Source organism: Cygnus olor, chromosome 4 (genome assembly GCF_009769625.2).
Source record: "Cygnus olor isolate bCygOlo1 chromosome 4, bCygOlo1.pri.v2, whole genome shotgun sequence".
Taxonomy (NCBI): Eukaryota; Metazoa; Chordata; class Aves; order Anseriformes; family Anatidae; genus Cygnus; species Cygnus olor.
Window position 1 is genome coordinate 68820884 of NC_049172.1, and position 19174 is coordinate 68840057.

The 19174-nt window shown below is 35.1% G+C and overlaps 1 protein-coding gene across 2 annotated transcripts in view; it reads left to right on the forward strand.

Moving 5' to 3' along the window:
- Positions 1–19174, forward strand: part of POLN (DNA polymerase nu) — a 110606-nt gene that overhangs the window by 27196 nt on the left and 64236 nt on the right. For both annotated transcript variants that reach the window (XM_040556361.1, XM_040556360.1), the window contains exons 8-15: positions 910–978; positions 2464–2524; positions 2778–2842; positions 3575–3658; positions 4070–4159; positions 6695–6751; positions 7535–7588; positions 7846–7911. In XM_040556361.1, the coding sequence (XP_040412295.1) occupies positions 910–978; positions 2464–2524; positions 2778–2842; positions 3575–3658; positions 4070–4159; positions 6695–6751; positions 7535–7588; positions 7846–7911 (546 nt within the window). The remainder of the gene's footprint in view (positions 1–909; positions 979–2463; positions 2525–2777; positions 2843–3574; positions 3659–4069; positions 4160–6694; positions 6752–7534; positions 7589–7845; positions 7912–19174) is intronic.

The following is a 19174-nucleotide window of genomic DNA, read 5'->3' on the forward strand; positions in this document are numbered from 1 at the left end:
AAATTTCATGGTCTGTAGATTAAACAAGTTCTAGAAAGTTGATTTGTTCTACACCTATGGTATATGAAAATAATTGATATCTCATATAATCATAGAATGGTTTGGGTTGAAAAGGACCTTAAAGCTCACCCACTATATACCAGACAAATATATAACTTCAGTCTTCTAGAATGCTCTCCTAGGTTCTATGGTTTGTGGCCCAGGAATTTTGAGACTGTGCTTTTTGTACTTAATAGCTTGCGTGAGAAATTATTCCATAATTTTGGTTATTCAGTCATTATCAAAGATGCATGCTGTGGGAAGTAAAATCTACATCTGCAGCATTTTTCATACTTTCATCTTTCTTCACAGGAAGTTAGCAATTAAAATAGGCACTTTGTTTACATTTTGTGTTCTAGCTTGATAAATTTAATTGGTTGATGTTAATTTTAGATTTAGTCATCATGTTCTTGGAGCTTTTGTTTGTATTTTCAGTCTGGATATTCATGTCAAATGATCTTCTAGTCAACTAAACAAGGTAGTATGATTGTGTGGAACTTCCCTGGAACAGAAGGAAGTGAATAATTCAGGCACAGAAGAAGGGCAGTACTGATAAAGAAATTTGCAAAATATTTTTCCTCATTTTACAAGTAGTAATAGAATTCTGACTTCAACATCAAAGGCAGCGTGTAGTGATACTATTTCTCAGTACATGGTTTTTGTAAAATGTAAATAAAGGAACAGGTAAAATCTAAATTATCTGTACTCCTGTGTTCATGATTTTTTTCCAGAGGTCAAAAAACATTACTTAAGTTTTAAATATAACAGGCGACAAATATAAAAAATATATTTAAATAGTTTAATCCCTTTTAAAATAGGTAGTATTCTGAATATTTTAATCTTAAAAGTCTTTATTATTTTTTTTATCAGTACCAAAACTTAGGTGTAAACTTGGAGAAGCTTTATAAAGTAATGGCAGACCTTTCTCATGACTTACAGGTAAGATTTGAAAAGTAGTTACTCAGCTAAAACTTCTGAGGTGTTATAAATTAAAGACAGCTAGTGACATGCTTTTCATTCAGATCAAAATCTCTATACGAGTAAAATAGAAGTCTTCAACCCTTACCAATTTACAATGCTGATCAACATTTAAAATTGTCCATCAAATTTGCCATTGTTTTTCAGAATAATGAAGCGTCTACTCTGAAAGTGTATCTTGAAGAAACTTCCTGTGCAACAGTTAAATATTTAAACAAAGATTGTAAGAACGGGAAAAATTCAGACTGTTGTGATTTTTCATTTTACATTTTAAAGCTATATGAAACTATCTAAAAGTATTAAGAGTTGAAACAATGTAGTTGATTTTCTTGGTAGGCACATTTAGAGAGTGTCTTCCTTGGGTACAAAAACTCTAAGCACGTCTATCATCTCTGTAGGTTATGTTAGCCCTTATTGAAGTTCAGAATGCATCTCAAGAATTCTTCTATTTTTGTGGGGCTTCCATTCTGTTCTGTTTTCTGCTTGTGATCATATATCTGGAAACGTGTCACTTCAGGGATATGCTCAGGTTCTGGTGAAAGGTACATAGAATCACAGAATGGTTTGGGTTGGAAGGAACCTTAAAGCCCATCCAGTTCCAGCCCCCTTCCATGGACAGGGACACCTCCCACTAGACCAGATTGTCCAAAGCCCCATCCAGCCTGGCCTTGGGCACTTCCAGGGATGGGGCATCCACAGCTTCTCTTGGTAACCTGTGCCAGTGCCTCACCACCCTCCGAGTAAAGAATTTCTTCTTAATATCTCATCTAAACCATCCCTATCTAAGGGATGCTAGGGGCTTTCGTTGAAACTGATTTGAAATATATTGTAGGGGATTAGACAATTAGTTGAACCAGGTTAGTCTGGATTTTTAAGTGGCCCAGCAATCCTTCAATGTGTAAAAGCAGCCAATAGGGAAATGTCTAAGGCACAGAAGCACTCATCCCCAGCCTACAGGGGGAGATTTTAGACAAACACTGCTGTCTAATTGCTTCGGTGGTTAGAGAAAAAAGACTTCCTGTTCTTTGTAACTGAATTGGGTACATAACCCCATTATCTTGCATCTTCTTCCTAATGAAAACAAATTCTTGAATTCTGAGGAGTTGCTTAATTGCTCAAGTAAATAAAGGGATAACTGTATGTTCTACTATAATGGATCTTACTCTAAAAATAAACCATTTAGAAAAAATGAGGTGCGTGTATTTCTTTATTACTGTTCCTGTACCTTTCCCTACAAAATGATGTGATAACTGACTATAGCATTTAGATACTATAATTCACACTAAGTAGTATTTCATTCCACAGACAGCCTTGTCATATGAAAAGGGATTATATAGAAAATGAAATACTGCTTACTGAAAAATGGATTTCCATAATGATACTTTTATATGTTTGATTTTGTTAATTAAAGTTGGCTGATACTGATGTTTGTATCTTGCTTTACAGGTTCAAGGTTTGTGGAAATTATTTTGCACATTAGAGCTTCCACTGATCAAAATTCTGGCAGGTATGAAAACTCAGCTCAAAATATGACTCTTCACCTTTTTCACACAGCTGCTTACTATGCTGACATAGGATGTTATCATAGAATCACAGAATGGTTTGGGTTGGAAGGGACCTTAAAGTTATAACTCAGAATACTACATGTTACCTTATCCTTATAACACCTTTGTGAGTTAGAGTTCCCATTTTACAGTCTGAATTATGCAAAATCACAATTGTCAGTTGTAAGTGTACTCTGTATTTAATTGCGTTTACAGTGATGGAAACACACAAAATACATGTGAACAAACAAGAACTGAAAAAAACATCAGAGATTCTCGGGGTAAATTTTGTCTTTATTTTTTTTCTTTTGAAAATTATATGACATTTTTCTGCTTTTACACAGAATAACAGTGAAAAGAGGAGGATTCTTTTTGTTGTTGTTCTATCACATTTTATGTTACGTTTATTTAGTCAAGCAAAAAAGATATTTGCTTTATTAGCGTTGCCCCTGAACTAAGAATGCATTGTAAAATGCACAGATTCTTTTGGATTATGGGTTGACTAAAAGTTGTAATGAATGTTTTTGAACCTACACTTGTCAGTAACCATCTTTCTGAGAAATGATACATATTTTTGTCTCTCTTTACAAATTATGTGTTCTGAGAGTTCCAAGTTTGCCATTTTCCAATTAGTAAAAATAGCTACAAGAGAATCCTATTTTGTAGCATTAATTCTGACTAGGTAATCATAGTGGTCTGACAGTTTGTAAGTGTACCAGAATAATTTGCACAGCTCTGTTTCTCACAGACCTCTGTAGTCTTCAATAATGTAAATAATTTTCCAATGACTTTTGGTAGTTTTTACTACATTAAATCCCCCTTCCCGGATCACAAAGAATTGTAGATTAAAAATACGTAAGCAATCCACTATACCAGATAGCCAACAATGATTACACATTATGAAGTACCCCATTTGTAAGTAGAAGTCCAATATACTCATTAGTCTAGAAAGTAGCAGAATATTGAAGAAAATAATAATCGAAACAGAATAATTCTGATGTACTCATTTGTAGTTGAGACTCAAAGAGCTTGAACAGGAAGCCCATCAAATTGCTGGAGAACGATTCCTTTTGACCAGTAGTAGTCAACTCAGAGAGGTAATATTTATACTGCTGTTATTACCTAAGCTGTAATTTTTTATGGATACAGAAGAATTATAAAGCATATAAATTTGTCCTTACAACTTCAGATTCTTTTTTAATACTTATATTTTCTGATTATAATGGAGGACATGTCAGTTTTCTCATAAATCTGACAGTTTTGGCTAGTCTGTATTTGTATGTATTTAAAGAAATAATGCATTTTATTTTAGTGAATACACTAATGTTACATATAATACATCAAAAGTAGAGATTTTATCTTTCATATTGTGTTGATTCTCTTCCCTACAGTATACTCTGTTTTGCTTGAAATCTGTTTTCTAGACTGAAGTTCAGGCACAGAATTTTCCATTCTTTTTCAGCACTTGAAGCACTGAAACAGTTTTCTTACATGTTTTGTTAATGTAGGTACTATTTGAAAAGTTAAAACTGCATACACTGTGTGAGAAAATTCCAAGAACTGAAAGGCAACAAGTGGCATCCACTTCAGAAGTCGTGGTGAGACAGGGAGAGGTTTTTTTTTTTTTTTTTAACTATCTTCATAATTTAGAAAAACTTCCAAGATATGTTTCAGTGAAACTGACACTTATCTAAAGTTTCCCTAACAATCTTGGTTTATTTTTTAAGTCACGTTAATCACACTTCATTTATTTGTGCCAGAAATGAAAGGGATGGGGGCTGTCCTCTTAGTACTTACCAGGAATGGGAAGGATAGAGGAGAATACTACTGCCCTTGACATTTGTCAAGCTTCAGGTAGAAAAACAACTCTATAGTGAATACACCTTTGTCAGAAAAGAAAGAAATAATTTGTAGTTTTCTGACCTGAAATTCTTGGTATTTCCTAACACTTTGTAGTGACTCTGCAGGGATCTAATGCCAAATCTACTCTTACCTGTGGACCTTACCTTCTTATAAGTCAGTTTGGAGCTGGCAATAAACTAGTCTGGAGTTGTTTACCTTTGGTGATTTTTCCCTTGCTCTGAAACAAGAATGAGAGGTGTACGTTTTTTATCTATTTGTGCTATTTCCAATTTTTCCAGAACAATCTGTGAATATGTTTACAGGTGTTCTGCTTGGAGACAGCATCCTGCCTTCTCTCCCTCACAGACTGAACACCTTCTAAAAAGGAATCTGATGCCTCTGCAGACTTCTTTCTCTTCAAGTTGCTCTCCCTGATAAACAAGCAAAGCACCTACCGAAGCTTTAGCTATAACCAGGGTTACAGGCTTTAGTACCAGCATGTGTGTATGACCATCTTCCTCAGAGGAGGAAGACTTTCTCACTGGTCAGATTTTGATAGCTAAGTATGTCTGGTTGTTGAAAGAGACCACTGGTGAGAGAAAATGTAAAATCTGCTGGTGAAGGAAAGAGCAACCCAGGCTTTCTCTTGTGTTCAGTAAACACAGTTATATTTGGAGTTGTGTCTGCAGGATCTTGATAGAATCCTGCTCCCTTTGAGCAATCATGACCACTTTAGATACTTTCACTCACCTTTACAAGACATCAGATCTATTTTCAGATACGGTGTAGTGAATACAGCACATATGGAACTTCTCCAGGTTTTTTTCTTCTGCTAGTGTTGGAACAGCAATGCATGTGGTCAGCATGTGATCCCACAGAAGGACAGAAACATGCCAAAACTATTTGTTTATAAATGATAAAGGCAAGATCAAACTGCAAACTTCTTGGTAACTTCAGAGGCAAATACGGATGCCCCTTCCTTTTGTTAAAATGATCATAGAATCATAACTCCGTGTACCTGCAATTGTATTGTTCTAGTTTACATGGGAGTCAAATTGAAAATAATACAACTCATGGCTGAAAATGAGCACCTTTGGGGAAAACAGAAATGTAGTATTTGTTTCTCAAGTGTGAGATAGGAAATTCAACTCTTGGGCTGACTGTCTGAACTACCAGATACCATCTCTGACTTAATGTCAGCAGCATAACCACAAAAATTGCACACTATTGATGGAAAAGGAGGCTTCATAGATCAAATATGTAATCTTGGTGAGTGACAGGGAAGACTTGGGAGATAGGAAGGATCAGTGAAATAAAATACATCGTCTTTGTCTGAGAATATAAGATTTGTTGCAGTCTATCAATGCATTTTTTTAGTCCAGTGCTTTTTCCAACAATTGTTGATATTGGGTTAATTAAAGAAATGTAATCTGAAACATTATAATAGTTAAATACTAGATAATTAATATATTGTCTATCCTTGATAGTAAGAAAAAAGCTTACATTTTTTAATCATCATTCTGGTATAACTGCATAAGTTTTCCACCCTGAACTGTGTAGTTCCAGATATTTTTGTTGTGATTCTAAATATCCAAGCTCATTCAACTCTTTCTGTTAACAAAATTGTGTCAATTTACAGTCTAAGTTATCATAAATTTGCTTCATTTTATTGGTTTTGAATTTGACAATTTCAACTTTTTTTTTTTATTGAAAGTCTCCTGGAACTTGTATTATTGGATGAATGGAATAAATTCTCCTTTTGCATTTTATGTGTGTGTATACAGACGCATATACATGTATTATCTCTATATATGTGTATATATGTATAAACATGTATTATTTTGTGTACTTTTTCATGTTATCTCTTACTTAGATGCTGTCTAGCACAAAAATGAAAGAAAGGGCCATATTCACACATACACACCCCATGCCCTATATGTTTTCTATGTTCTGTGGAACAGCTTTTGTCTGCAAATCTTTTTGTCCCTGTCTGGAATGGGAAAGGAAATGAAATGCAAAGGGATAATCTCCAGCCCTCCTGCTGAAGGCAGGAAAGAATGAAGGCTCCCCTGGGCCTGGGCTGAGTTTGCTTGAAGGATATTATTCTTTAGCGAGTTTTTCATCCTCTCAGCTTGGTGAGAGAATGTCTCCCACCAGAACTTATTCTGTATTTTACTTTCTGACAGTTAAACATGAAGTATCAATCAGTGTGTTAATGGTGAGGTTAAGATGGCTAAATAATACCACCTAACAGAAGAATATACCAGTAATTCAAATTTTTTATTTTGCAGCTGAGTAAGTTGCAAGATCTTCATCCTTTGCCTAAGATAATGTTAGAATACCGGCAGGTGAGGTGATGTTTTTACATAAGGTAGTTGCACTGAAGCAAAGTTAACAAGAAATATATTCTCAGATGAACAAACAAATAAAGTTGGATATAGTTTAATTATTTCAAATATTCATTGAAATTTAAATTTGCAAGTTGTAGATATTCTTAAGAGTTTAATTTGAATTTAATGTTTATGCTTTTGTTTTGCACAATGTTAGATTATAGCTAGCAGAAACTACTGCAAAAGCACTTGGAAAACTTCACTGTTAAATTTGTTTAGTACTATAAAGCACAGTCTCAGGGCAAAATATTTATTTTCTGAATTCTGAAGAAATACTATCAAGATAGTGAGGGAGAGACTAGTTACCTTTTTTTTATGTGACAAGACCCTCCTGAAAATCCAAAATTACCTAGTTAGTTCTTATGTTTGGGGAATTCAGCTGATGAGTTTCCAAAATAGATAACAAACAAACAAAGAACACCACTGAAGTGTGCAATTTTTTTGTGTGTCTTTTTTTGAGTAGTTTATTGATGAGGGGGGTATAAGATATAAATGAATAAATTCCAATAGTTCATTTACTAGTGTCTTTATAGACCTGGCTTTAGGGTATAGCCTAGCACTTTCCTAACCTATGCTAATAGGTCAAGCTACTAGTGAGTATTTATCCATTATTTTCTAAGGTAAAACTGTCTTTTAAGAAAGTCTACAAAACAAATTTATATGCATTTGAGATTAAGATCTTTAATGTGAAAATCTTATTTGTATGAATAAGCATTTGTTTAATACTTTTGCGTAATTCAGGTTCGTAAGATAAAATCAACCTATGTGGACGGACTACGAACATGTATGAGAAAGGTAAAAATAGAAAAGTAGTCTGTAAAACTGTATTTCAAATAAATCATAAAGGTATGAAATGATTGCAGTATTTACAGTTCAAGAACTTTTATTTATGGAAAATTACAAAGTATTTATTTTTGACTTTGTAATCCTGATTGCAGTGAGTTTTTATTACTAATATTTGCATTAATACATTTTCAGAGAAACATGTCCTTTTTAGATGTATGTCTTCATCCTGTTTTTTTTGTGGGTATGTTTACTTTACTTGACTGTAGGGATTTATTTCCTCTACATGGAATCAGACAGGAACTGTGACTGGCAGACTTTCATCTAAACATCCAGTAAGTGATCCTTTTAAAGATTTAAATTTAAATTTTAAAACTGTAATTTATATAAAATATTACTTATTTTTAACTTATGGAACATTCTAGTTTTCTTGCAAATCTAACACCATACTGTAAGTAAATTGGAGGCAGAAAAAGTGTATTAAATGGGTGTTTTACTCTACAACATTTATTTTAATTAATATTTTCCATCTAGATCAGAAATTAGTATTTTTTTCCCGAGGCTTATGTAGAGTGAACTGTGAACCATGCACGCACCCTCTAGACTTCTACTGAATGCTTTTTTTTTTCCTTATAATAAATTTCTGGCGTCATGACCCACTTTCTGTAAAGGATTGGTGAGCCCTGGAAGGATTCCAGAAAAAAACAAAACAAAACAAAAAAAAAGGGAAGAGCAGGATGAGAAGCCCTTCTCTTCTGGGATTGGGCTTCAGGCCTTGTAACAGAGAAGAGCTCTGTTGCTCTGGAAGCAACAGGTGCAACTGGCTGTGATACTCGGGCTCTTTGTGCTTCTTTGGCTATAATAATCTCCATGTATGCTTATGGCTGGAATGTCTTTTATTTCACTTTCTGGACTACTGGAAGCACCCTCCCTCCTCAAGGTTGCCTTTTTAAGTGCGTATTTGAAGGTTTTTTATTATAACATTTTACTTGGAATTTAACACCTCCTCTGGTGCACCTCTACTGTCCCGTGGCCTTTCTTGGCAAAGACCTCCCACCTACCCCTGTGGCAGAAGGAGAATAGAAGCAGAAATGGGACCTGACTCATGAAGACTAGAGGGACACCAGGAGACTGCATACACCTTAACCTGTGCCCCAAAGTATCATCAGTCCTTGTCCCTGCAGGTTTGAGTACTGCTTAGCAGACTGTTCCTAACCTTAAGCTTCATAGGTATGAAAGGCATTGGAAGATTTGTCAGTCTTGGGAGCAAAGTTATGGTCTTCCATAGCTCTGTGGAGGAGCAGAGATGTTAAACATAATGATTCTATCATGACCATGTTGCATGGGAGGGCTCATGTGGCTCCTTTCAAGGCCTGCCTGGTATGGTGGTTTCTGGTGTTCTGGCAAAAAGCTCTCCTGGGAGGATCTCATCGTTATAGTACTGGTACATTCCTTAGATCCTCTTACCTATCTTGACAGTTCAGGTTTCATTCATGTCTTCCTGCCCTCATGGTGTGTATTTCCATAAAAGTTATCATTGGACTATTTATAGGGAATGCTTGTGCTTTCTGCTGAGTAAAAAAGCAGTGCCTAGGATTCTGAATTAAATATGGAACTGAAGAGTGTTACTGCTGCTCCTGCTTCTTATGCACCCAGATGGGGGGAAGAGATGGCAGAGAATGGAAGAGAAGATCATGAAGGTCACACTCTGCTAAATGTTCTGATGTGCTGCACAGGCTTTACAAGTCAGAGCTGAAGTTATCTTGAACAACCACATAAAATACAATGTGACCTCTGGCCCATTATGCTAATAATAGCAGTAAATCTACTTTTCAAGCAACAAAAAGGATGGTTTTCTCCAGAACAATGCTGCTAAAGTTAGGATCTGGGGTTGCCTATGTCTGGCTTTTCTGTATAAGTAAAAACATTGGCACAGCTTTTTCTGTGCAAAGTGTTTATGGAATTTATACCATCTGTTTCTGAATAGTTTATTGATATATTAGATATAGCGCAATGCCCAGTCACTTTGCTAAGTGCTGAAGGGCTGGGAAAATGCTTGCCAGAAATCCTAAGTATTGTAGATATTTCTGCAGTCACTGTGATGTCATATATTAGCTGAACATTTGCTGAGGTAGTTTATTTTGAACTGTGTTTTAAAAATACTTTGAGTGATAAAAACAAAAGATAAGTGTAAATTGGATACCAAATAGATAAAAATTGGATTGGATAGCAAATACAAAAAAAAATCTCATATGCTGCAGTGGTTGTGGATGATGAGGTTCCAAACAAAGGTTTCTTTATATATATTTTATTTATTTTTATTTTATTTTATTTGTTTTTAAGGAAATGGATCTGTCATTTTAAGATATAAAATGGAGTCTAGGAGGGTTTTACTCATAGGTTTAAGGGGAAATAATCAGACATTAGGCACAGAACAGGATTTCTTTTTCAAATAAATTGTTTCATGATCATCTTTCAGACAAATCCACATATGATGGATGGATGATGTATGTTTTTGGCTTTAAGCAGGTCAAAAGATAAGCTTATTCACATGATTTCTTTTTTTACTTTTGAGTTGCAGCAGCTTAGAGAGGGTTTCTGGGTAGAACTTGAATTCAATGGCTTTCCACGTATACATCTATTTTAGTTTAACTGTGCACTGTTTCTTCTCTGGTTCCTTTTTCTGCAGTGTGTGTGCTGTACAACTAATACCTTTTTCATATATAAGCATTTTAGAATAATGTAGTACATCACTGAAGAGAGGCATATTTCATGGTGTAGTCTCCTGCTATAGCACTGTAACTGTCTATTTGCTACTGCATGAGAACCTGTCTATCTGAAAACTGAAAATAAATACAAAAACTTAAATTCTTCAGTCAAATGTTGTAATAAATCCATAGGCTATTTTTTTCATTCTCCGATGAATTGCCTGTGACTGTTAAGGAAAAGTTAATTAGGTTTATGATTTGAATATTTTGTTTTTAATTTTATTTATAAATAGATTAGACTTGTCTCCATTAGGATACTCCTTTATTATATAGCAAGTTAGTAGTTTTCATATTAAGTATGTTTATTACATTCATAAAGACATATTTCTGTTTTCCAAACCTCCGTTAAAACACCATTATTCAGTCTCTCACCTTTTAAAGAAAAAGCAAGTCATGGCAGAGGTTGGAAGACATAAAGCCTCTTTCAGAATGAACAGAGAAATCGTAATGCTAGATATAAGATTGCTTATAATTGTATGCTATAATTTGGTTTGAGATGTAAACTTCAGCACTAGAATCAGATAGTCTGCAGGAAGGATTTTTCTTCCAGGCTTCTGCAGCAAGAGAATTGAAATGTTACTAATGAGTTTACATTTCTACTCTTCACAAGATGCTTGTATCTTTAAACTAAAAAGCATAAACTGTTGGGCTTCAGGGATATTTCCTTCCTTTGAGTATCAAGATTTATGCTGGAGATAAGTAAAATTCTTTACCTTCTCAGAGCAGGTGAAAAAAAAATAAATGAAAACATTCCAATTTCTTCCAAGGAAATATAGTCCTACTAGCTTGTCCAAAAAGGCCAAGAAAGTAAATCACTTAACCCATTAAAGAAACATCTTAGGGCTTTAATTTGGAAAGCAGAAATGTCATTAGAAAGAGAAACTAGCTAGGGTATGTTGAATGTTAATGTGCTCAAAGGCAAACTGTAGGAAACCTGAATATTGAAAATACTTCAATCTTTCCAGCAGATATGAATAATATCTTCTGATATTGAATGCATGAGAGAGAATTGCATGCTCGTTTATTAGAAAACGTGTGTTACTATCCATCAGTGTCTGGAATATGAATAAGAAGTCTGGTTTCAGTTCCCGTAGAAGAGAGTCTATTGAAGTAGAGACACTGTATTTGTTCCCACACTGTGTAGGTATTTCTTCCATTCTGGGCTGTCTTCTGGAGTGAATGGACTAATTGAGTCAATTAAAGCTAATTAAAACTCTAAAATTAAATTGTAGTTTTGGGATAGTTTGTCCTGTGGCTTATGGACAGTGTGGATGAGATGCTACCCATTCGTCTCCCTCTAAAGCTATCCCAGTGGGTTTTACATCCTTAGCATACCCATGCACATGGACAAAAAGCAAGGCAGTCAAACTATTGGCAGGCAAACTAAGGCAGGCAATCAAACTATTGTGACAGCTCTCAAATTTCAGGCATTTCATTCCCGGCCTCATTAAGGTTACAAGCTGATCTGTGATAATACCAATAGTTTTTTTTCTGCAAGTTTATCATCTCTGGTCACAATTAGATTCCAACACAGATGGAATTCTACAAGGTATTTCAAATTTGTACAGTAGCTCACCACTACTGAAGTGTCTTGCTTCCCCTGTCTCTTTCCTTCACAATTCGTGGAAGGATTTGGCAGAGCTCATGCAATGTAAGGAGGCAGACGCTAAGTCTGGGAGCAGGGATGTGATCTCATCTTCCCCCCCCCTTTTTTTTTTTTTTTTTTGGCAGAAATGACCCAATACCTTGGCTGCTTTTGAAACTGCACTATTGTGAATACAATTTCTGTAAGCTTGTTTCCATATGCTGACCTAGTGAAATGAACAAACACTTCAAATGGACGGATAGTGTGGGTCTTAGGTTTGCATTGATTTTACTTCAGTGTGTTTTATGTGTTTTTGTTTGTTTGTTTGTTTTTCATATGTTTATTGGAAAGCACTAAGGATAGAGAGGAGACAGATATATTCCAGGTTCATATAAGACATATTGCCAAAAGTTTTCTTTAATGTCATTTAGGCTAACAAAACCACTTTTAGGTAATTATGCTCTGACATGGGCTTTACTGAAAAAAAATGGTTGTCTTAACAGAGATGACAGTCTGTGCATTTGCTTGGACCTTTGTATCAAAGCAGTTTAGTGTCATATTTTCTAGGAGTACAAACAGCTATCGCTGTGCTGATATGCTGATAAAATCAGAGCATCCATGCCATTTATTATGGTTGGGTTTTGTTCCCTGAGTATATCTTGAATTCAAAATGAGCTTTTCTTTTGTCATGTTTCTTTTCAGTATGTTTGTTTCAATACTTTTGAGATGTATAGCTGTTATGGTTGCTTTAATAGCACTAAAATAATACCTGACTTTTTATGTATTTAGAGTATTGATGTTTTTACAATCTCTGCTGCTTTATTTTTGAAGTATATATTAGTGAAGACTTTAGCATTTAAAGAAAGTAGTAACAATGTGGGAGACAGTTCTTTCTTCCCTGCTTCCCAGTTTTTTGTTTTGATAAGGAAATTTTACTTGATTGAAAGAATGAGCATGTTGATGACTTCAGTTCAATTGCTTTTGTGATAAAAACTTACATTACGTTAACATTACAATAAGGTGCTCTTAGTTATGGGTTTGACAACTACAGTCTGAAAAGTCTGTTAGCAGTATCATAACACCGATGTCTGGTGCTCCAGAACATCATCATGTTAATTTAATATCAAATTGCAGACGTAAGACCTACAATTGCATCATAGACCTTTGTTCTTCTAGCATCTTGTGTACTCCCAGTATCCTTTTCTACGGTATGTGCATATCTTTGGCATTCTCTGCTCCTGTTTTGTGCATGTGCATGGATCTCGTGGTGGGTGTAGTGTATCGGATGCATAGACTACATTTTACATGATAATGTTTTCCATCTGGCTCAGTAAAGCTTGGGGCATCATCTGGGTTGTAATTTTGTAGTAACAGAAGCAATACAATCATGTAGATAACTTCTGTTTGGGATTGTCTTTCTTTAAATACCACACAAAACATAATTATACATACAATGGTGATGTGTAGCCAGTATAAATCTGCTTCTGTACAGTAATCAACACAAAAAAATGCTTGCATTTTATTAATGCAGGATAAGAGAGGGAGTCTGTCATTACTTCTACAAACTAGACATAAGCACAGAAATACATAGAGCATTAACAGCTCAAAAAATGAAAGATGTATGTAATGTCGGCTATTAGCACATTATGAAACATTGACTGAGAGGCCTAATTCCCCCTTCACTCTCCTTTAGTTCCTGGCAGAACACTCCTCAGAGAAGCTCAGACTTCTAGAATGGGATAGGAAAATTTCCTGTTAAGTGTCTCTTTGCTAGAGAGATGATGGCACTGTGTACCTCCGTTTGTTCTGTTCAATGTCTAAGATACTACATTGCAATTACATTATGTATAAATTAAATTGTCAGCAGTTGAGTGCCTATTGCTGTTGAGTGGGCTTTGTTAAGACAGTTGGTTATATGCTGATTCATTTTATCCTTTGAGTAGCCTTTGCCAATATATTTTGGAACTGCTGCAGGTAGAAGCCAAAGCTATACACCGATCACCTTTTAGAAATCTGTGCTGGAATACTGCTTGTTCTACTGCCAGTGTTTTTCTCTAATATGTACATGACTAGAGCACATAACTAACAACAAACAAAATTAGTGTCACCTTTGATTAATGTGTCTTTTTTAACTATGTAGTTTCCACTATCTTACAAATTAAAAGATTTTTTTAAAGAATTAATTTTAGTAATATCTATAAATTAAAGTAGTCTGGTATAAAAGTTAATGTGTACGCTGTGTTGTGTCTCTTGGAATTCTGGAGTCTTATTCCATGTGATTTTAATATTTTAAGAGCAATGTTAGCATGCTGTTTTGATTACAAGAGAAAAATAATGCTATCCACTTGTAATCTATCACAGTCTTTATTTTTCCACTGTTTGTTCATACTACTATTTCAACTACCACCTAAGCAAGTTACATTTGCTTGAGATTGGCATCTGTTAGCATCCTCTCAAGTCCCAATGTAGTCACAGTTGTTATACCTCCACACTTAAGAGTTTAATAGAGCCCATTACCTAAGTTCCTTTTCACTGTCCTCATCTGAAAGACAGTTGCTCACAGATCAAGTCTCCAGCAATGTGCAAAATGCATCTATCTTCACATCCGTGTAAATATTCGTGTGCCTATTTTTTATGAAGCTGTTGGTACCTCTTATGAGTTGATTAAGATTTTAGAAATTCTGCTTGAAGATTTTTTTATTCTTCATATGAAATATTCAAACAGGAGGATTTCTAGAAATGCACTTCTAGAAAATATTCAAAGCTTGGAGACTTAAATTCTGAGAGAACAATTAAAAAATAAAATATGATCTCAGGTGCAAAAATTGCATCTTGTCTTCCAGGCTCTCAAAAGTAAGAGATGTTAGCATATTCTTTTAACCACTGAATTACTTTTTGCAAGGGAAATACGTAGTCTAATTCTGATCTCAGAACAAGTTTCATTAAATTTTAATGTAACAGAAGTGTTTAAATAGTTTATTTTGCTGTGCATTGTTCTTCTCCCATCCTGTCTTTCAGTCAGAAAAAAATCACTTCAAAAACTTCAGTTCTGGCAGGACAAAAAAGGAAGGAGAGAAATGAAGAATGATAAAAAGAGAATGGATTTATAGAAGATCAAAAGTTAGATACAGCAAGAGAGTGTTCTTGTCTTGGATGGTCGTGTTTTCAAACAGTACTGCTTTTGAAAGTGTTGTCATTGGCTTCCTAAAGAATTTCAGGAAAATGATCTCTGTCAATCTGCATCCGCATTACATTAATCTTTCTCAGCTGACAGTTCTTTTTCACCCGTATGAATGGGTGGAAAACTTGCCAGTTCTTTATTTCCTCAGCATCCTTCCAAAAAACCTCAGGAAATTTCACCCACAGTTCTATAGACAGATGCATTCTCTCAGGTTTGGAACAAAAAATAAATAGTGGCTTGTATAAGGATCACTGAAGATAAACAGAATAAGGACAGAGGTCATGGTGCTAACTCATGTGCAGCTTTTCTGTCCTCAGTTCTCCTGTACTAACGTTATCATCCGCTAGCCGTGGCTATTAGTTAAGAACTCATAGTAAAGTACTCCTTCTACCAGATCAAGAACTGTCCTTTCCTCACAGTGAGTAAAGAAACTGACATTGGTTATTTAGGTTTCCTTTAATTCCTTCAATCAGCGTCCTGTTCAGTCCTTTGTAGCTTTTTGAGAGGAATTCCCTGCTAACATATGCTCAGTAAATTCCTCAGTATGTGGAAGAATCTTGTTTGAGATGCTAAATTTTACCCTTACATAAAACAACTGTAACATCTTTTCTTTAGAAAGATTCCGGTCTGGAATTCTTCCAGTCTGGAAACCTTGTCGTTTTTTTTCATGTGTTTAAAGGCCCAATATTTGTACCTTTGAGCAATACTCCCTTGAGACTGCTTACTTTAAAGCTATAGTATACAGCTAGTATGCAACTAGTGCGATATTTACTGGCTCTAACTGTTACTCAAAAGGTTGTTTTCCTAAGGCATGTTATCCATGCCTTAGCACTGTTTTTTTTCACTAAAACCAGACCACATCTTCTTGAAGTTCATCCCAGAGCCTCCTGTATTAATGAATGTTAGTTTAACAGAGCTTATGTTCTGAGTAAAATTTTTCTTCTGGAAAATGAACTAAATTAGGTTAACAAATTACTTTATTTATATAAGGGAAATAAAAGCAAAGTTTGTCTCTTTGAAAGATGCATAGAGCCATGTATATACAAACTCTGTTGCCTACTGTGCAAAGGTTAGTAATCGGTCAGTATATAAACAAGCAGCTGGGCCAAACCCATAATTTTATAAAAGAATTTGTCACAACATGTCAAATCAATAAGTTAGCAAGGTCACTTTTTTTTTTTTTAATTTAAAAAATCATTCAGTAATCCTTTCTCATGGTTCTACAACATTACTACCTAAGGTCACTGGCAGGTCTAAATTTAGAAATATATAACAAAAAGCAGATTAGTAATAGGAAATCAAATATGCTATTCTTTTCTTATGGCTAACTTTCTAAAGTAAGAATTCACTATGCTTGGTTGCCCTTTTTCATTCTTGCATTCATTTTGAAAGCTTCTTAAGTTTGTGGGAAGGTGATGAATTACTTCTCCATTTCTCACTTGACTGACAGATCTAAAACCTTGATAATTCTGTGCTGCTGGATGAGACAAGAGGGGAGTGGTACAACCAACTGCATCACCTTTGAAGGATTGTCCATTGCTGAAAAACAGTAACTAATACCAAAACTTAAGAAATCCTAATCTTAAGAAAACTTAGCAGAACTTAGTATGAGTCAGTGTTTTTTGGTAAGGAAAATGGACATTTCGATTTTTACCTAGCCACTAGGTGGCAATTGCACATAAGTCAAGACTTGCTTAGGAATGCAAGTACACATACATTCCAGACTGGTATTGCTATGGTGACCTTGTTCGTTTTCGTATTTTCTCTATTTATTGAGGTACATGCTGTACTTTAAAAATTAGATCTTCAGGCTGTCTAGAAATTATGTCTCATATAGAAGTCAGAGAAAACTGCTTATTCTTTTGCAACAATAAATAAATCCTGCTATGGACAATAATTAAATATAGCAATTTTCCAAAAGAGAAATCAGGAATTACTTTTTTGTTTTGTTTTGTTTTTATTTCTGCTGTGTAATTTCTCCTGAGTGAGTTGCCATTGACTTCGGAGGTGCCAGACAATTTTAGTGAATTGAGGTTGAGTGCCCTCAGGACTCGGACTTGTTCTGCTTTGCAAGAATGCTACTTTGGGCAGCATGCAGTTTTCCTCGCTGTTTCTCCAGCAGCTTTGGTCTTTAACAAAGGAGTGAGCAGAATGTTGAAAATTAAGCAAGTAGCTCACTGAACCTGTGCTTATATTTCTGCTGTAAGTGATTAATCGAGCTATTGAGAGCACAGTTTATCAATAGGTGTAGTCCCATATAGAGACAGAAAAGACAACTGGAAAAGGAGTAATAAAATTTTGAAGAAGCAAATAAGGGAAATTTTACAATAGAAGAATACAAGAATAAAAGAAAATATAACTCTTGAGATGTGTAATATAAAGCTCAAAGGAGTTCTCATCTACCTATTTGTTATCACTTCAACAAAATATAGTCTTGCAGATCAAGGTATTGCTTCTGCTCCAACTGTTAATGCAATGCTAGGCATCAAACGGATAAATTTAAGAGCTTATTTTCTGTTTCATTCTTCAGAGCTGAGTTCTTGTGCCCTAATTATTTACATAAAGTTTTGGGAGAAGGTGATTCTAGGATAAACTCCAGAATGTTTTTGGATTTGTAATGCTTTGAGTTTTGCTAGAGTGGTACATTTCATGAGATAAACTAGATTTTTATTTTTTTTCAGAGAAAATCTGTGTTTTTCTCAACTATTAGGAAACAGGAAAAAAATATCCCGAAGCAACCTCTATTAGAATAATTCAATCTGACAAGATCACAGCCCTAGTAAATATTCTTGCATACAAGAAGAGCAACTAGTTAGGGGGTTTTACTAATATTGATAGCCTCAGTATTAATTCCTCCGTTTGTGTTTTATTTTGCTGTAGAGTTTGGCACCATGCCTCATTTAACAGCAGGTGGATTAGTTGCTATACTAAAGGATATGTGTGTGTGTGTTATAACTTTATCTGATCACTAAGTGACAACTAGGAGAAAAGGCTAATTGCTTCCTTAGATCTGTTCAGTCTAACTCCTTGGCTGTTTTTGATCTTTCCTCATGATACATCCACGCTGTGTTAATTTACGAATGGATACCCTTATCTCAATGAGTAAGTTTGGTTTCTGTTCTTATTTTTAAATAAGCCCCGACATTAGTGCAGAAATTAATTAGAATCAAATGATCTTAGTCTGCAGCCATTTCTGTGCATTCCCATTTATTTCAATAACTTCCTAGCCTTTTTTCTGTTGCATATTGCATACTTAAAATCACGCAGATCTGAGCAGTTACGAGATGGACAAGCAATTTCCTAGTCAAAGTACATATGGATATGGATGTCATTGTATACATATGTGGGCATTTATTTCTAGGGAGTTACAAAAATTGACTGAGGCTACTTGCCCCTTGCCACCCCCCCCACCCCCACCCCCCCAAAAAAAAGGCAGTTTATGCTACTGGAAATGTGTATGGAGAGGAAGAGGGAGGTATGGGTTAGCTGCATCAACAGAAATAACTGAAATGTTGATTTAACATAGGAAAAATGAGCAACAGCCCTACTTGGCAGAGTATAAAATAATTAAGATGCATCTCAGCCTCTGTGGTTGCGTGAAGTCTAACCACACTGACTTCAAAGGTAATGTAGCCAGTATGTATCTGTATTCTGTAATCCTGTGAAAGGACCAAAAGAATGTGCTGTTTTAACCTAGGAAAGAATCAAGCATACATTGATCAAATTAGTTTCAAATGTAGATGTAGAATTTGGAGACTAAAACTGGAAAGCTCAACAGAAGTTGTAATGGATTGAGTATATACTCATAAAACTAGGAAGCATATATTGTTTGTTGAATTTTGATTAGTTTTTGTTTTCATGGATAATTGTGCTCTTCTCAGGTTGAACACTGTATGAGAACGCTATATTTGTGAGGCCCTAACAGACATATTGAGTCCATCAATTCTGAGTGCCCTTGCTGGAGTTAAGACTGTCATTGTTTCTGAAAGGCTCTATATACAGAAGCTAACAGCAGAGGCAAGAATCTATGCAGTCTTCACCTGAAACAGCAGACAAAAGTAGAA